Source organism: Anomalospiza imberbis, chromosome 1 (assembly GCF_031753505.1).
Source record: "Anomalospiza imberbis isolate Cuckoo-Finch-1a 21T00152 chromosome 1, ASM3175350v1, whole genome shotgun sequence".
In the NCBI taxonomy this organism is placed as follows: Eukaryota; Metazoa; Chordata; class Aves; order Passeriformes; family Viduidae; genus Anomalospiza; species Anomalospiza imberbis.
This window is the reverse complement of record NC_089681.1, coordinates 52,280,808-52,293,979: the sequence shown is the minus strand read 5'-3', so window position 1 is coordinate 52,293,979 and position 13,172 is coordinate 52,280,808. Positions and strand designations below refer to the sequence as shown.

At 38.4% G+C, this 13,172-nt stretch overlaps 1 protein-coding gene across 12 annotated transcripts in view; it reads left to right on the top strand.

Annotated features, from left to right (window-relative positions):
• The window catches only part of PIEZO2 (piezo type mechanosensitive ion channel component 2), a 287,266-nt gene that overhangs the window by 224,231 nt on the left and 49,863 nt on the right, over positions 1–13,172 (top strand). For all 12 annotated transcript variants that reach the window (XM_068192503.1, XM_068192518.1, XM_068192513.1 and 9 more), the window contains 3 exons: positions 9,342–9,585; positions 10,768–10,864; positions 12,703–12,862. In XM_068192503.1, coding sequence (XP_068048604.1) covers positions 9,342–9,585; positions 10,768–10,864; positions 12,703–12,862 — 501 coding nt within the window. The remainder of the gene's footprint in view (positions 1–9,341; positions 9,586–10,767; positions 10,865–12,702; positions 12,863–13,172) is intronic.

Below are 13,172 nucleotides of genomic sequence, written 5' to 3'. Positions count from 1 at the left end.
TTCTAACATACTGCTGTATGAGAGAGCAGATAGTTAATTTCTGGGTAGTCAGCATCTGGTTTAGAACAGGGTGGATGCAAACATGTCTTCCTAAAACTGATGATTGTTTTAAGTGCTCTCCAGAGAAGTTCACTGATAAATTTGCCTGAAAGCCTGCATTCACAGAATCATAGACTTGTTTGGTTTGGAAAAGACCTTTAAGATCATCATGTCCCACCACTGTCTTAGAAAACCAACACATTGCAAAATATTCACTTTTAGGTCACAAGTTCTTGCATGCTATCTGTGCACATGTGGATTTAGAAAGTTTGAGAAAAAAAATAGTTTGGCTGTTAGATTAATCTAACCCTCTATATTTCCAACTTCAGAAAAAATCTTAGTATTCAAATCTGAGTTTCCCTCCATGAATGCCCAGTGGGGCAGTATTTATGGTGGACTTAAGTGCTCTGCTGGTTTCCCCCCAAACACAGATGTTTTAGCAAGAATCCATTGTAGTGTGCAGTTTCCCATGTATGTGTTTAATCCCAAAAAGACATCAGTTGTGTCCTGCTGAGTTGTTGTCTAAGCACAAACAAAATAATACTCTAAGAGACTGTCCTTTATGCTATTTCATCTAGGCATAAGAACCATAAAAGTGTCTTGGAATGACAACTGACATGTCCTCCTATTCCTGAGCATTGCATAGAAGGTTATTTAAGAAAATGAATAATACATAAAGGGGCAGAGCTTTAGGCAATGTGTTCTGAACTGCCTTCAAACAATGGAACTGTTCCATTGTGTGATCATTTCAGAAAACACAGATTAGCTCAGCTCTTCTAAATTTTGCTGGACATGCTCTTATTTGAAGTTGTCTCTAAAAGTTTGTGCAGTATCACAAGAGTAAATGGGAAGAGTAATATTTCTTAGCTGTAGTGTTCTGCCAGACTTGATCTGTGAATGCATGTTACCAACAGATGTCTGAGTATGACAGGAATTCAAAAATGTCTAGAACTAATTTCCATAAGAATTTCCCTTTTTATGACAGCCTTATTTCTTTTACCAGACAAGTGATATTACTAGAAGTCCTACTCAAGATCTTTAGGATGATCCTGCTATTTCTATTACATTGAAACATTCAATTGACTCATTTGTCCAGAGATTTATAGTTGCTACTGCGCAAAGGTTGAACATTTCTCCTCCTTGAGAATGTCCAGTCTACACAATGGACCCAGTGCTCTAGATTCAGTAACATGAGCAGGAAGGGAGAAGTATTAATCATTCTTCAAAAGGCTTCATCAAGTGAGAATGCTTTCTAAAAGATATCTGACAAATAGGGCTTGGTTGAGAGGAAATGTGGTGGAGATTGCCTGAGTTTTTCTCTTGCCACCTGAAGCTGTGTCCATCTTAGCAAAGGCTGATGCAGCAGTTGCATTGGGCACACTGATGTGTTTAGTCACTGGTAAAAACCATCACTGGTTTCTGACAGAAAGATAGAATTCTCCTCCTTAAGTCCAGAAAAAAATAATTCTGAAAAAAACTCATTACTGATGGGAATGTGTTTTAAAGCTGTCTTTGGAAGAGAAAAAGGCAAGAAAATCACTGTTTTTTAAACATCCTCTTTTGGGATCTTTTCAATGTTCTTTGGAATCTGATAGGTAATTCTGGTCATCTGTGTAAGATATTCCCAAATGGACAAACATGAAACTTTGAAACGTAGAGGATATTTGAAGATTTGGGTTGGTAATTGGAGTCAGGAAAGCAAAATTCAAGCTGAACTGGCCTTCTGACCCTCCACAATCCTTTGGGTTAATTTATGTGGTTTGTTTCATGTGCATGGTATGCATCAACTTGAAGCCATTGGTGGCAGGACATCCACTCAGACACACTGCTGGGTGTATGCTGACCAAGGAGACCTGTGGAGAGGTGATTAACAATATGGAATCATTTCATTGGGAGTTTGCCGCATGTATTAGGAAGTAGGTAATATTACTGATTGAGAGCACAAAAAGCCCCAGAAAATCAAAGAACTCATTAGTGGAGGGGAGCTTAACAAATAAACTGCAATCACTTTATATTTGTTCCACCTAAATGCCAAAAATCTGTGAAACAATTTCATGTGACAGTTTTATGTTGCATGAATAAGGAGAAGAAGGTAAACAAGGCAGAGAAAGAGAAAAGAACAGGGATATTTTTGTTTGCAAAATGAATAATGAATTACTAGAAAACCCATTACTTAACACATTCAGGAACAAAAGATATTCCGGTTTATAATAGCTTTTCTTGTAGATATTTGGGCAGGGAATCATGGAATCATAGACTGGTATGCATTGAAATGGAAGGGACCTCCCATTTCAAAGGAAGATCATCTAATTCCAACCTCTCTAGCAAAAGTAGTGGCATCTTCCACTAGACCAGGTTGCTCAAAGCCCTATTCAACCTGGCCTGGAACACTTGCAGGGATGGGGCATCCACAACTCCAGGTGACCTGTTCCAGTGCCTCATTACACTCTGAGTATAAAGAATTTCTTCCTAATATCTAATCTAAATCTCTCATCTTCTAGCTTAAAACCCTTCCCCTTGTCTTATCCCTGTATCCCTGTGTAAACACTTCTCTTGTTTTTTTATAGGATGCCTTTAATTACTAGAGGACCACAATGAGGTCTCACCAGAGATTTCTCTTCTCCAGGCTGAACAACTCTCTCAGCCTTTCCTTATAGGAGAGTAGTTTCATCCCTCTGACCATGTTCTTGGACCACCTCTAGACTCACTCTAACAGGTCCCTGTCTTTCTCAGACTGAGGACCCCAGACCTAACACAGTACTCCAGATGGTATCTCATGAGGACAAAGTAGAGTGGGAGAATCACCTCCCTTGACCTGTTTTGAAGCAGCCCAGGATGCAGTTGGCTTTCTGGGATGTGGGTGCAAATTGTCAGCTCGTGTCCAGCTTTTCATCCATGAGAACCCCCAAGTCCTTCTCATCAGGGCTGCTGTCAATGAATTCCTCTCCCAGTCTGTGCTCATGTCTGGGATTTCCCTGTCTCAGATGCAGGACATTGCACTTAGGCTAGTTCAAATTTATGAGGTTCATATGGGCCCATTTCTCAAGCTTTTCCAGATCCCTCTGGATGGCATCCCATTGTTCTGTTGTGCCAACTGCATCATTCAGCTTGGTGCCATCTGCAAACTTGCTGAGGGTGCACTTAATCCCACTCTCTGTGTCACTGATGAAGATATTGAGGAGCACCTGTCCCAGGACAGAGCCCTGAGAGACACCACTCATTACCTGCCTCCACCTGCACATAAAGCCATTCTCCCCAACCTTCCAGCTGCATCCATTCAGCCAATTCTCTATCCACTGAATAGCCCATTTGTCAAATCCATGGCACTCCAGTCTAGAAAGATAAGGATGTCGTGTAGGGCCATCTTGAAGGTTTTACAAAAGTCCAGGTAGATTGCATTTCTCTGTATGTTGACCTTATAGAGCATTGCAGTCATTCCATCATAAAAAGCCACCAGAGTGGGCAGGCACAATTTTCCTTTAGTGAAGCCATGCTATGATCACCTTCTTGTCTTAACATTTTTTCCATGAAGACCTGCTCCATGGTCTTCCCAAACACAGAGGGAAGGCTCACTCATCTGTAGTTTTACAGGTCTTCCTTCCACCTACCTTTAAGCTATAACTTCTCTTATTTTTGTTTTCTTTGTTGTTTTTTTTTTTTTTGTAGTGTTAGCTGCATGAATGTATAATGGGAACATGTAGGATGGTGTCCCTAAGTATAAACAGACCTTCCTTTAGTAAGAACTGAGTAATAGTTCTTGTGTTCTTTAAAGTATCTTACATTTCTTTGAGCTCTTACTTGTCTATTTCAATGCTTTCACTACAATATAGATTATCCCAGGCTTTAGATTGTTATTTTAGAGAGGAGGTTACATTGCACATATGCAATCCTAAATGCTTAATTTTCTTCAAAGAAACACCAGTAGATAGACCAATAGATGACAGTACCTTAAAGTGACTGAATATTTTATTAGGAGTTATAAATCTTTAAAAGAAGGACTCTCAAGCTCTGGATAATCTACTGAAGATCTGCCTCAGAAGAAAATGTGTGTATCTGGCCTCCATCCAAGACAATTTGGAACTGAAAGGGCTTTGTCTAAAAATGTTTCTAGTGCTTTTCAAGAGAAGTTTGAGAATGGCCTAAACATTTAGTAACATGGACAAGAACTTGGTTCAAACCTTATCCAAGCAAGTGAAATTAATAATGGCATTTCTCCAAAAGTCAGTCAGAAAGAGCCAAACAGTAAGAGAAGACAACCTGGCTATGCATAAATTATGAAGCAGAAGAAAAAAAAAATTTTAAATTGTGTTTGGTATTCTTGTGTTTTCTGAGAAGCACAATGTGTATTTACTGCTATGTAAAAGAATGGCAGCTGCAGACCAAAGCACCCTTTCTGAAGTGTCACTTTGCTTGAGAAAATACTACTTGGTCACTGTTCTAGTAGACATGGATAAAAAACTTTTAACTGCAACATAAACAATGGCAGAAGAAGAACGTATTTCCGAAATGCTTCCTTTTCTTCTCTCTGGAGAAATACTTGAGTTCAACATTGATAAATACAGTCTAAGTAAGAGATTTCCTGAAATGTTCTTGTCTTTCCACCCCCAGATTTCCCAGGGGATATGTGCTTGACCCCAAAGGAGTGCACATCCAAAGGACTTTGAAACAGAAATAAGAACAAAGAATAGAAATAGGAGCTTTTAGAATGACACAGGATTTAAAGCAACCTTGCTGAGAATAATCCTTTCCCACAGTCTCTAATGCTGGAAAATTCTCATTTCAGTTCCCAAGCAGTTTTCAGACATTCTCTTAGACATTGTCAGGGAAAAAAAAAAAAGCTTGGGATTGTAATCTGCTTTTTCAACCTAGAAGCAGAAACATTCATTGAACTGTCTCCTTTAATACATGTACTCTGGGAACCATCATGAGGAGAGTCAGGTAAAATGTCTGAAAGGCAGCTGTAATGCCAGTTTTGGAACTGTGTTCCAACTTAGGTCAGTGAGATAGGACCTGCAAATTAACATTACAGGCTTCCTGTTATATTTAAAACAGATAAATATTCTATTGCTTAAAAAATGAGCCTCAACAAATAACAAAGTTGTGAATTTGGGTATTTTTAAGGTGGATACAATCATGAAGGAAGGACTTCACTGGTAAGAAAGTAATCATAAAAGAATATCAGTTCCTTGAGAGGGTTTAACAAAAATAGTAGGAACTAAGACCTAGGGATCCACAACACTAGATTTGAAGAAGTCCATTGAAATAAGGGAGGTAGTTCTCCGAAGATTAGATGTTGCTATTGGCAGAGGGAAAATCAACAAAACTCCCCTCTGAAAGCTGAAAGAGCTCCAGGGGCAGGGGGGTTTGAGGATGGAAGATGGCTTGGGAACATTAGCAATGTTGAGATTAGAAGGCGAAACAAGCCCCGATGCAGGGTCACACAGGCTGCTAAGAGTGTAAGGAACAGGAGATACGGAAGAAAGAAAGAAGAAATTTGGGAGTAGGTGAAGCTTACTGAACACATATGTATAGGGACAATATGTCATCAGAGGAAGGCTACAGGAGGAGCCTTGGGGTTATATGAAGGTGGGTATCACACTTAAAGCAGGGGGCTGCTAAGGAAAAACCGTGAAGCTACATAACAGCAGCTCCTCCAGCATGAAGAAGCCTTGAGCTGCATCCATCACCAAAAAAGGCTCTCACCAATGTGTAAGCAGAAGTATGTTCTTCCCCTCAGTTTCAAAGGAGGACATTTGGCTGTGGACAAACACCTTTCCTGAAAGGGATTATTGGCTGCAGCATCAGCACCTCTTGGTGCCTGCAGGCAGAGGTCCAGTCACTTGGCTGGTCATAGCCAAACACATCGTGTAGCATGCCAGGAAAACAACTACACCTAGAGCAATCTCTCTGCAACAGGCTGGATTGTATTACAGTTAAAAATTAATTCCTGTGGAAATAAAATATTGAAACAATCATGGTAAGACAAATAAAACTTCAGAAAAGAAAACCAGATAATTTGATATAGAGAGCCGTCTGAAGTTAAAATAGCTTTGATGGATGTGTGGAATGAACTTCAGACTTTGTCTTCCTTAGTTTTGAGCAAATTGATATGATAATTTTTTCCAAAATGTTATCCAGAGTATTAGTGGGTTCTACTAATGACATGGTTGGAAAATCAGTGGGTTTTATTTCTCATTAATCTTTTGGGTTTCTTCTGCGTAATTTCTCATTCAGAGGCTGTCATGCAGTAGTGAAAACCATAGTCAGATGCTTTTGGTGCACTGCTGTAGTGGCTAATCTTACTTGGATGTGGGGTTGTGTTCTTAGCCTCCCACTGCACCCTCCCACCTTTCTGCATTCATCACACCAGCACTGAGATGGTTCAGAGGCTAATTGGACAGAAAAGTATCCATTCCTTCTGTCCTCCCTCAAAGTAAATAAGCTTTTGCAAATTTTCTTCTTGAAAAAATTTCAAAGAGCCAAAGCCAAAAAAGAGGCTGCAATGCAGAGCTGAAGGGATGACAAGGAGTGGGACTGTCCCCTTGGGAACCAGCTGTGCAGATTTCTAAGGTGCATTGTTAAGTATCACATCTCGAGGGTGGCCTTTTGCTCTTGGTGAATTAAGGGAGATTTAAAGAACACTTAGAAAATTAGAGTTTGGTAGATTAACATGACATTAAACTAACAATCTGTGTGGTCTGCTGTGAAAGCATAAAATCACAGTATATGCTATCCAAGATTTAGCATTTTCTCCTGTCTGTGTAGAAGCTTTTAAACAGAGAGTAAGCACCTCAACTGTCCTCATGGGTTTGTGTAGGGTCTTTTTAATTGTTGGGGTGTCTTTGTCCTTCAGCCTCCCACTGTTGCATTATGATCCCAGAGCAAGGAACCAAAATTCCTCACTTCCTAATGTTCTGGGCTTTGAAATAGAATTTAAAGATTTATGTATGAGAGTGTGTCAAATGATTTGAGAGGTAACATCTAACATGTAGAGGACTCCCCACCAAGACATGTCTTTGTTCCTGCTCTTACAGAACTTGACGTATCCATATCAATTAGTGAAAATTAGGGGCATTCATGACTGTGCTGTAACAGACAAGATCTTACATATTGTAACTGAAAGAAACATGATTAGAGGAAAATTTTTATCTACCTGAAGCAATGTGAGTGGCTCTCTCCATTGTGTTCAATGTGACAACCTTCTTGGGATAGCACAGAAGTACCTTGGATGGTTGGTGGTCTTCATTGTTCAGGTGTGCTTTGGCTGGCGTGTTCAAACACCATTTTTTTGAGATGTCCACTCCAAGATGAATTCTTGGGAGTCATTTTTATTGTTGGATTTGCTTGTAACTGCACAGCTATAAAAGTCAGAATGCTTTCCATCTTTAAGGACTACATCATTTGTCACTTGACACAGTTGTAGTGCCTCCTCCCTTCTGAGAATTTTTTTGTTACATGCAGTTTTGTTGTTTGGTTGGTTTAGAGATGCCCAAGGCTATTATATTTAGTGTATATTTTGGATATAAGAAGAATAGGTGATTTAATATTTTAGATGACTGTTAAAATGTAGCAAATGGCTACCATTATAGCAAAAAATAGTTAGATTATTGTCTTCCTTTTCATATTCTCTCTAATTTCCAGAAGTTATAATCTAAGAGTGATACCTGCTGCTGATTATGACTGAAGGAAATGCCACATGTATATGTTGGGAAGTTTGGATTCAGACAGTCCTGGTTGTCTCTAAGAGTCAGAGTTCATTTTTACTGAAGAGTATTAACACATTGCTGTTTTTTGCATCAATTTGATTCTATTTTGGGCTTTTCTCAAAATATGCTGATGCATTTTGTTGGTAGCAAAGGACAAGCCTTTTGAAATGGAGCAGTGTCAGGAAAGTGATCTCTTCCTAGCCATCCCACACACCAATAATTATTATTAAAGGACTATCAGACAGAATATTATTTTCTGAAGAAAGAATGAGAGCACCATTTCTAGTGCACATCCAGTTAATAAAGACCTCTTCAATTGATGTCTTCTTTATTGTCCCAGGGCATATTGATTCTTTGTTAATGTTTTATCACCCAGAACCCAGTAACATCCCCAAAGTCATGATATTTTTAGATTTCACAGGCAGTAGTTCACAAATTTCTTAAACATTTGCAGGAAATAAACATAAAGGAGCTTTCTTTTTACCTTTCATTAAAAGCCTCTCTGGTAAAATGTGTAATACAGGCCTATAAATGTAAGACTATAAATACATACTCCTAGAAAGTTCTGAGCCTGAGAACATCAAGCAGCAGGGGCCTTTTTATGTGGCTTCATACAGTGCATTTAGTTAATTTGCTCCTTACATGGTTTGGCTTAGGTATATGTGCACTCCTATAGCTCTGTCTCCCTGCCTGGTTTCCTGACAAATGTAGTTACACAGCCTGGGTGAACAGACTCTGAAAACACAGTTAGATTTGGAATCAAAACATTATAAATGGGAGGAAACTAAGAATTAGTTGGTTTTGCAGTGTTTAGCTATATGTAGTATTTGGTATTGCCTTTGGCAGATATTCTTGTGTGAAAGCTCACTGAGTCAATATTAAGTCAACATTTTAAGGAATCTGAAAACACCAAATTGTTTCTCTCTCTTTCCCACTGTGGGCCAGGCTGATTTCAGATATCTCTTTCTCAGAGCTTCATGGAAAATGTTTCAGTAAATTCTGTCACATTTCTGTTTCGTAGAAACTTTTTGCCCCTCAAAACTTTTGCAGTTGATCTCCATTAGAGAAAGATAATTTTAGCAGCTGTTTATGAAAATTACTCTTTTGACCAGGGTGAACTCCCTAGAAGTCATCAATAAATATGGAATTGTTTGCAGTGGTGTACTGTAGTTGGCTTTTTAAAATAGATTTGCTATACTATTTCTCAGACTTCTTGAAAGATGATCCTCAGACAGCCTTTAGATCTCATATATGGCATTGCAGATAATATCCCTCTACCATGAATTTTGTTGAGAATGGGTTTTCTCCCTTCCATGATACAAGGCTTGATCCTGTAGCAAGCACGGCACCTTGACCAGGTATAGCAAGGTGCTTACACACAGGAAGGAGCTGGAGTGAAATATATGAGCTAGGCAGACCTGTGCATGAACCAAACCCCCTGACTTTGGTGTTAGGGGTGAGTGCCTGCACAAATATTGAAGTGTGGGAATGCCCAGAAGACCTCGGCACGAGTGTCAGCCAGTAGTGCAGAAAGAGGAAAGATAACATTGCCCTCAGGAAAAAAATGGTAACTTTTTCTCCTTATTTTACTTGTAGGTCCTACTTAGACATGTATAAGGTGATAATATTTAGTTACCTCTTCTGGTTTGTGCTTACCATAATCTTCATCACGGGAACCACAAGGATCAGCATATTCTGTATGGGCTACTTGGTGGCCTGCTTCTATTTCCTTCTCTTTGGTGGAGACCTGTTGCTGAAGCCCATTAGGAGCATTCTGCGTTACTGGGACTGGCTGATTGCCTACAACGTCTTCGTGATCACCATGAAGAATATCCTGTCGGTAGGGAGCTGCTGCCTTTCCTCTGCCCTCTGTTTCATTGGAAGTGTGCACAGTGTGTTGAGTGGTCATTAAAAATCCTTTTTCAGGACTACAGCCTTCTGCAAGCACAAAGCAGTCTCCATTTCAATTCAGCATTGCTAGGGAATGGCAGTGCATATCCATCATAGGAAAATGTGCACCCATATGCTCAGTTGAGCTTTGTAAAAGCTCACAAGCTACTTTCAAAGGGCCAGGTTCTGGTCTCTTTGCCTAATGAAGTCTCTCCTTAGAAGTCTCATGAAAAGTGGAGTGAAAAATGAGTAAGAAGTGTAAATTAGTCATACTGTTGATAACTAGTGCACATTTAATTAGAAAATTTATTTAAATAAAGAATTTTCAAACTAATACAAGATGTAGTTGTGTGATGTAATGTAATTAGTGAGGTGGACTACAAAGTTACAAACTAACTCCATTCCTGTTTCCTTTAGAACTAGTGTGAAATTTAGGTGGAAACAGATGTATTTGATAATTAAATGTCAAATTCTTCTGCAAAATATGAAAGATTTTTCTTGCATTAATTAACTCTTCTATATGTATTGCAGTGGTACTGACAGGTGATTAAGACAAGCCAGTAATTTCAATCTTTTTGAAAGATAAATTTAGATTTATTCCTGGCAGTTGCTTTTTAACTTTGAACAGTTTTAGTGCTGGACTGCAAAGAACGGACATTTTTCTTTTTACATTTAGTTAAGTCACTACGCTGAAATAAAATTGATTTATGTGTGGTTTGAATTTGCAAATGTTCTAAATGCTTACACATGTGCTTCATTTTATGCTTGGGAATTCAGTGGAGCTACATGTGTCTTAAATTTGTCCATGTATGTTTGCAAGATTAAGTCAGTGATTTATAAAATTTGCTTAGTTGTCACATTGCATCGTATGCCAGATGTGCCCCTTTCTGTGCAAAAACACAAACAAGCCCCACATACCTCCTATCTCACTAATAATCAAAAAATCAAAAACTGTCTAAGACTAGTTTGTGTGTCACTGATAAAGCCACTTTTTCTTCCAAGCTCTTTTAGTAATGAGAATAATTTGACTCCGCTTAGCTGTATTATTTCTCATGTAATGTAGAAAGATGCAATTTTTCTTATCCTTATTACTGCTATGTCTTGTTTATGAAACTGCCCTTTTACTTTGCAGATAGGAGCATGTGGCTACATTGAATCATTAATTGAGAAGAGTTGTTGGGTGATTCAGGCATTTAGTCTGGCTTGTACAGTTAAAGGCTACCATATTCGTAAGTACAGCTTACTTTTCTCCATAATTTTCCGTAAATAAAGAATCACCTTAAAATCTTCTACCATATTTGTGTTGTGCCTTCCCTTGATATATTACCTTTTGAAAAATCTTGGACCTATATTGATTAGCAACACAGAATATTGAAAATATTTCACAGAAACAAGGGGGACACATATACAGAGAAAAGTACCACCATCCCCATACATCCACCCACAGCCAGCATTTGCTGTAAATGAACAATTCACAGATACTGGCACTTAACACATTTTCCCGTATATTCAGGTGATGTGATACTCTGGTTTACTGTACATCTTGAGCTAAAAGGTCAGCTCATCATCACTGCATGGATAGGGCACTTTTTCCCAGCTGCATGCCCCGTGTGCAGTGTGGGCTCCCACTCCTCCCTGTGTACCAGGGTTCAGTGGTTCAAACCACTTCAGCTCCCTGAAATGGCATGAACGTGGTAATGTTTATGCATGCATAGAGAGTTTAGGCATTTTTTTCCTTGTGGCTATTCTCATGTAGTGATAAAAGGAATGGAGTGAATAATGTCTGTGGATGGAGGTGAGAGAAGGGATGAATGAAGTATGGAGAGCAAAACCCTTCACATCTCTAGTGAGCTATTAATTTGTCTCCACTTTGTCCTGACACCCTGGATTAACAGTTTGAAAACACCTGCAGGCGTTTTTGGTTTTTTTTTTTTTTTTTTTTTTTTTTTTTTTTTTGTGTGTGTTTTTTGGGTTTGGTTTGATTTTTTCCTGAATTTAAAGAGCTGTTTCAGCCTAGTGAGTCTGCAGCAAAATTCTGAATTCTGGTCATCATGATTGGTCCTAATAGGTAAGTGTGGAATACGGGAAAAGAAAGTAAATACGAAGATGCAAATTCATGGGATTAAAGGTGTCCAGGAATTCTTGTGTTATTCAAAACATTTTGGGCAGCAACAGAAACTTAGGCACAGGTTTTCAAACCCCCCCTCCAGGGTTTGGGCACAGTAGTCTTTGAAGCTCTTGGAGTTTGACCTTCCAGAGCTATTAGATTGCTTGCTTGCTTGAAAAGCCAGCTTTGAGCCAGAACCTGTCCCTAGAATCTTTCTACTGCCTTCTATAGGGCAGCATAGGCCATGGAGTTTATAGTCCAGCTCCACAAAACCCAGTTTTAATTTTTTAATATCCTCAAGAGAACTATCTTACAGAGAATAAAGAAATAAAGAAATAGCCCAAGCCAAAATCTAGGGGTAGGAGGAATGGGATTTCCTCTCTGCCTGTCTCCTCCTACTCCAAAGGAAGCAGTTTTTTAGTTTCAAATATTTCTTCTTTTATGCAATGGAAAGGAGCATTGAACTGAGTTGTGGAGAGGAAAAATAAAAATATTAGATGGTGGCAGTCAAAAAGTCATTTTGACAAAAATAAACCACCTGTTTCTCCTGTTGATAGTGTTCTTAATTAAAAAATGAGAGAAAAAGTCACTTTGAAGAGAAGAGAACAAAAAATTTATATATGCCATTTTAGGAAACACTGAAATCAAATAATTCAGTATAACAAAAATTATGCCTTTTCCATTCTTTGTTTTCAAGTACTTACTAAAGTAGGGTGAATTTTTATGCAAATGGTTCACTTCTGATGAATTCTCACTTGTGGTACAGTAGCACATGGGACATCACATTGTTTGAAACTTTTCAGTTTGTTGTAAAAGAAATTATGGTATACCTCAAATGGAAATGCATGACAATTTTCTTTAGAAAAATCTAAAATAATTCAAATAATTTTAAAGGCTAGGATTATTTAATTGATTAAACATTATGAAAGAATTCTTTACACTGATGGTGTCTTTTTCCAGCAACGAGCAATCTAGATTGTAAACTGCCCAGTGGAGAAGCAGGAATCATTTGGGACAGTATATGTTTTGCTTTCCTGTTGCTGCAAAGAAGAGTCTTCATGAGTTACTACTTCCTTCATGTGGTTGCAGATATAAAAGCTTCTCAGATATTAGCATCAAGGTAACAGAAAATTTAAAAGAAATTAAATTAAACAGCTCAAATCTCTCATGGTGGCAGTACTTAACTGTTTACAATAGGTAGTACCAAAACAGTCCTTTAACATTGATTTAAACAATCTGTGCTAAATTCATAATTAAAAACCCAGCTTTGACACAAGAAAACAAATTAATTGAGAATCTAATAGAAATTAAACCATTCTTTCTACCAAATATCATCTGCTACTCCTATTAAAAGCTCTGAAAGTGTGTTACAGCATTCTCTCAACATTGATATGCATGAGAGAGAATGCCACAGTTTCTAAGTCTTGGAA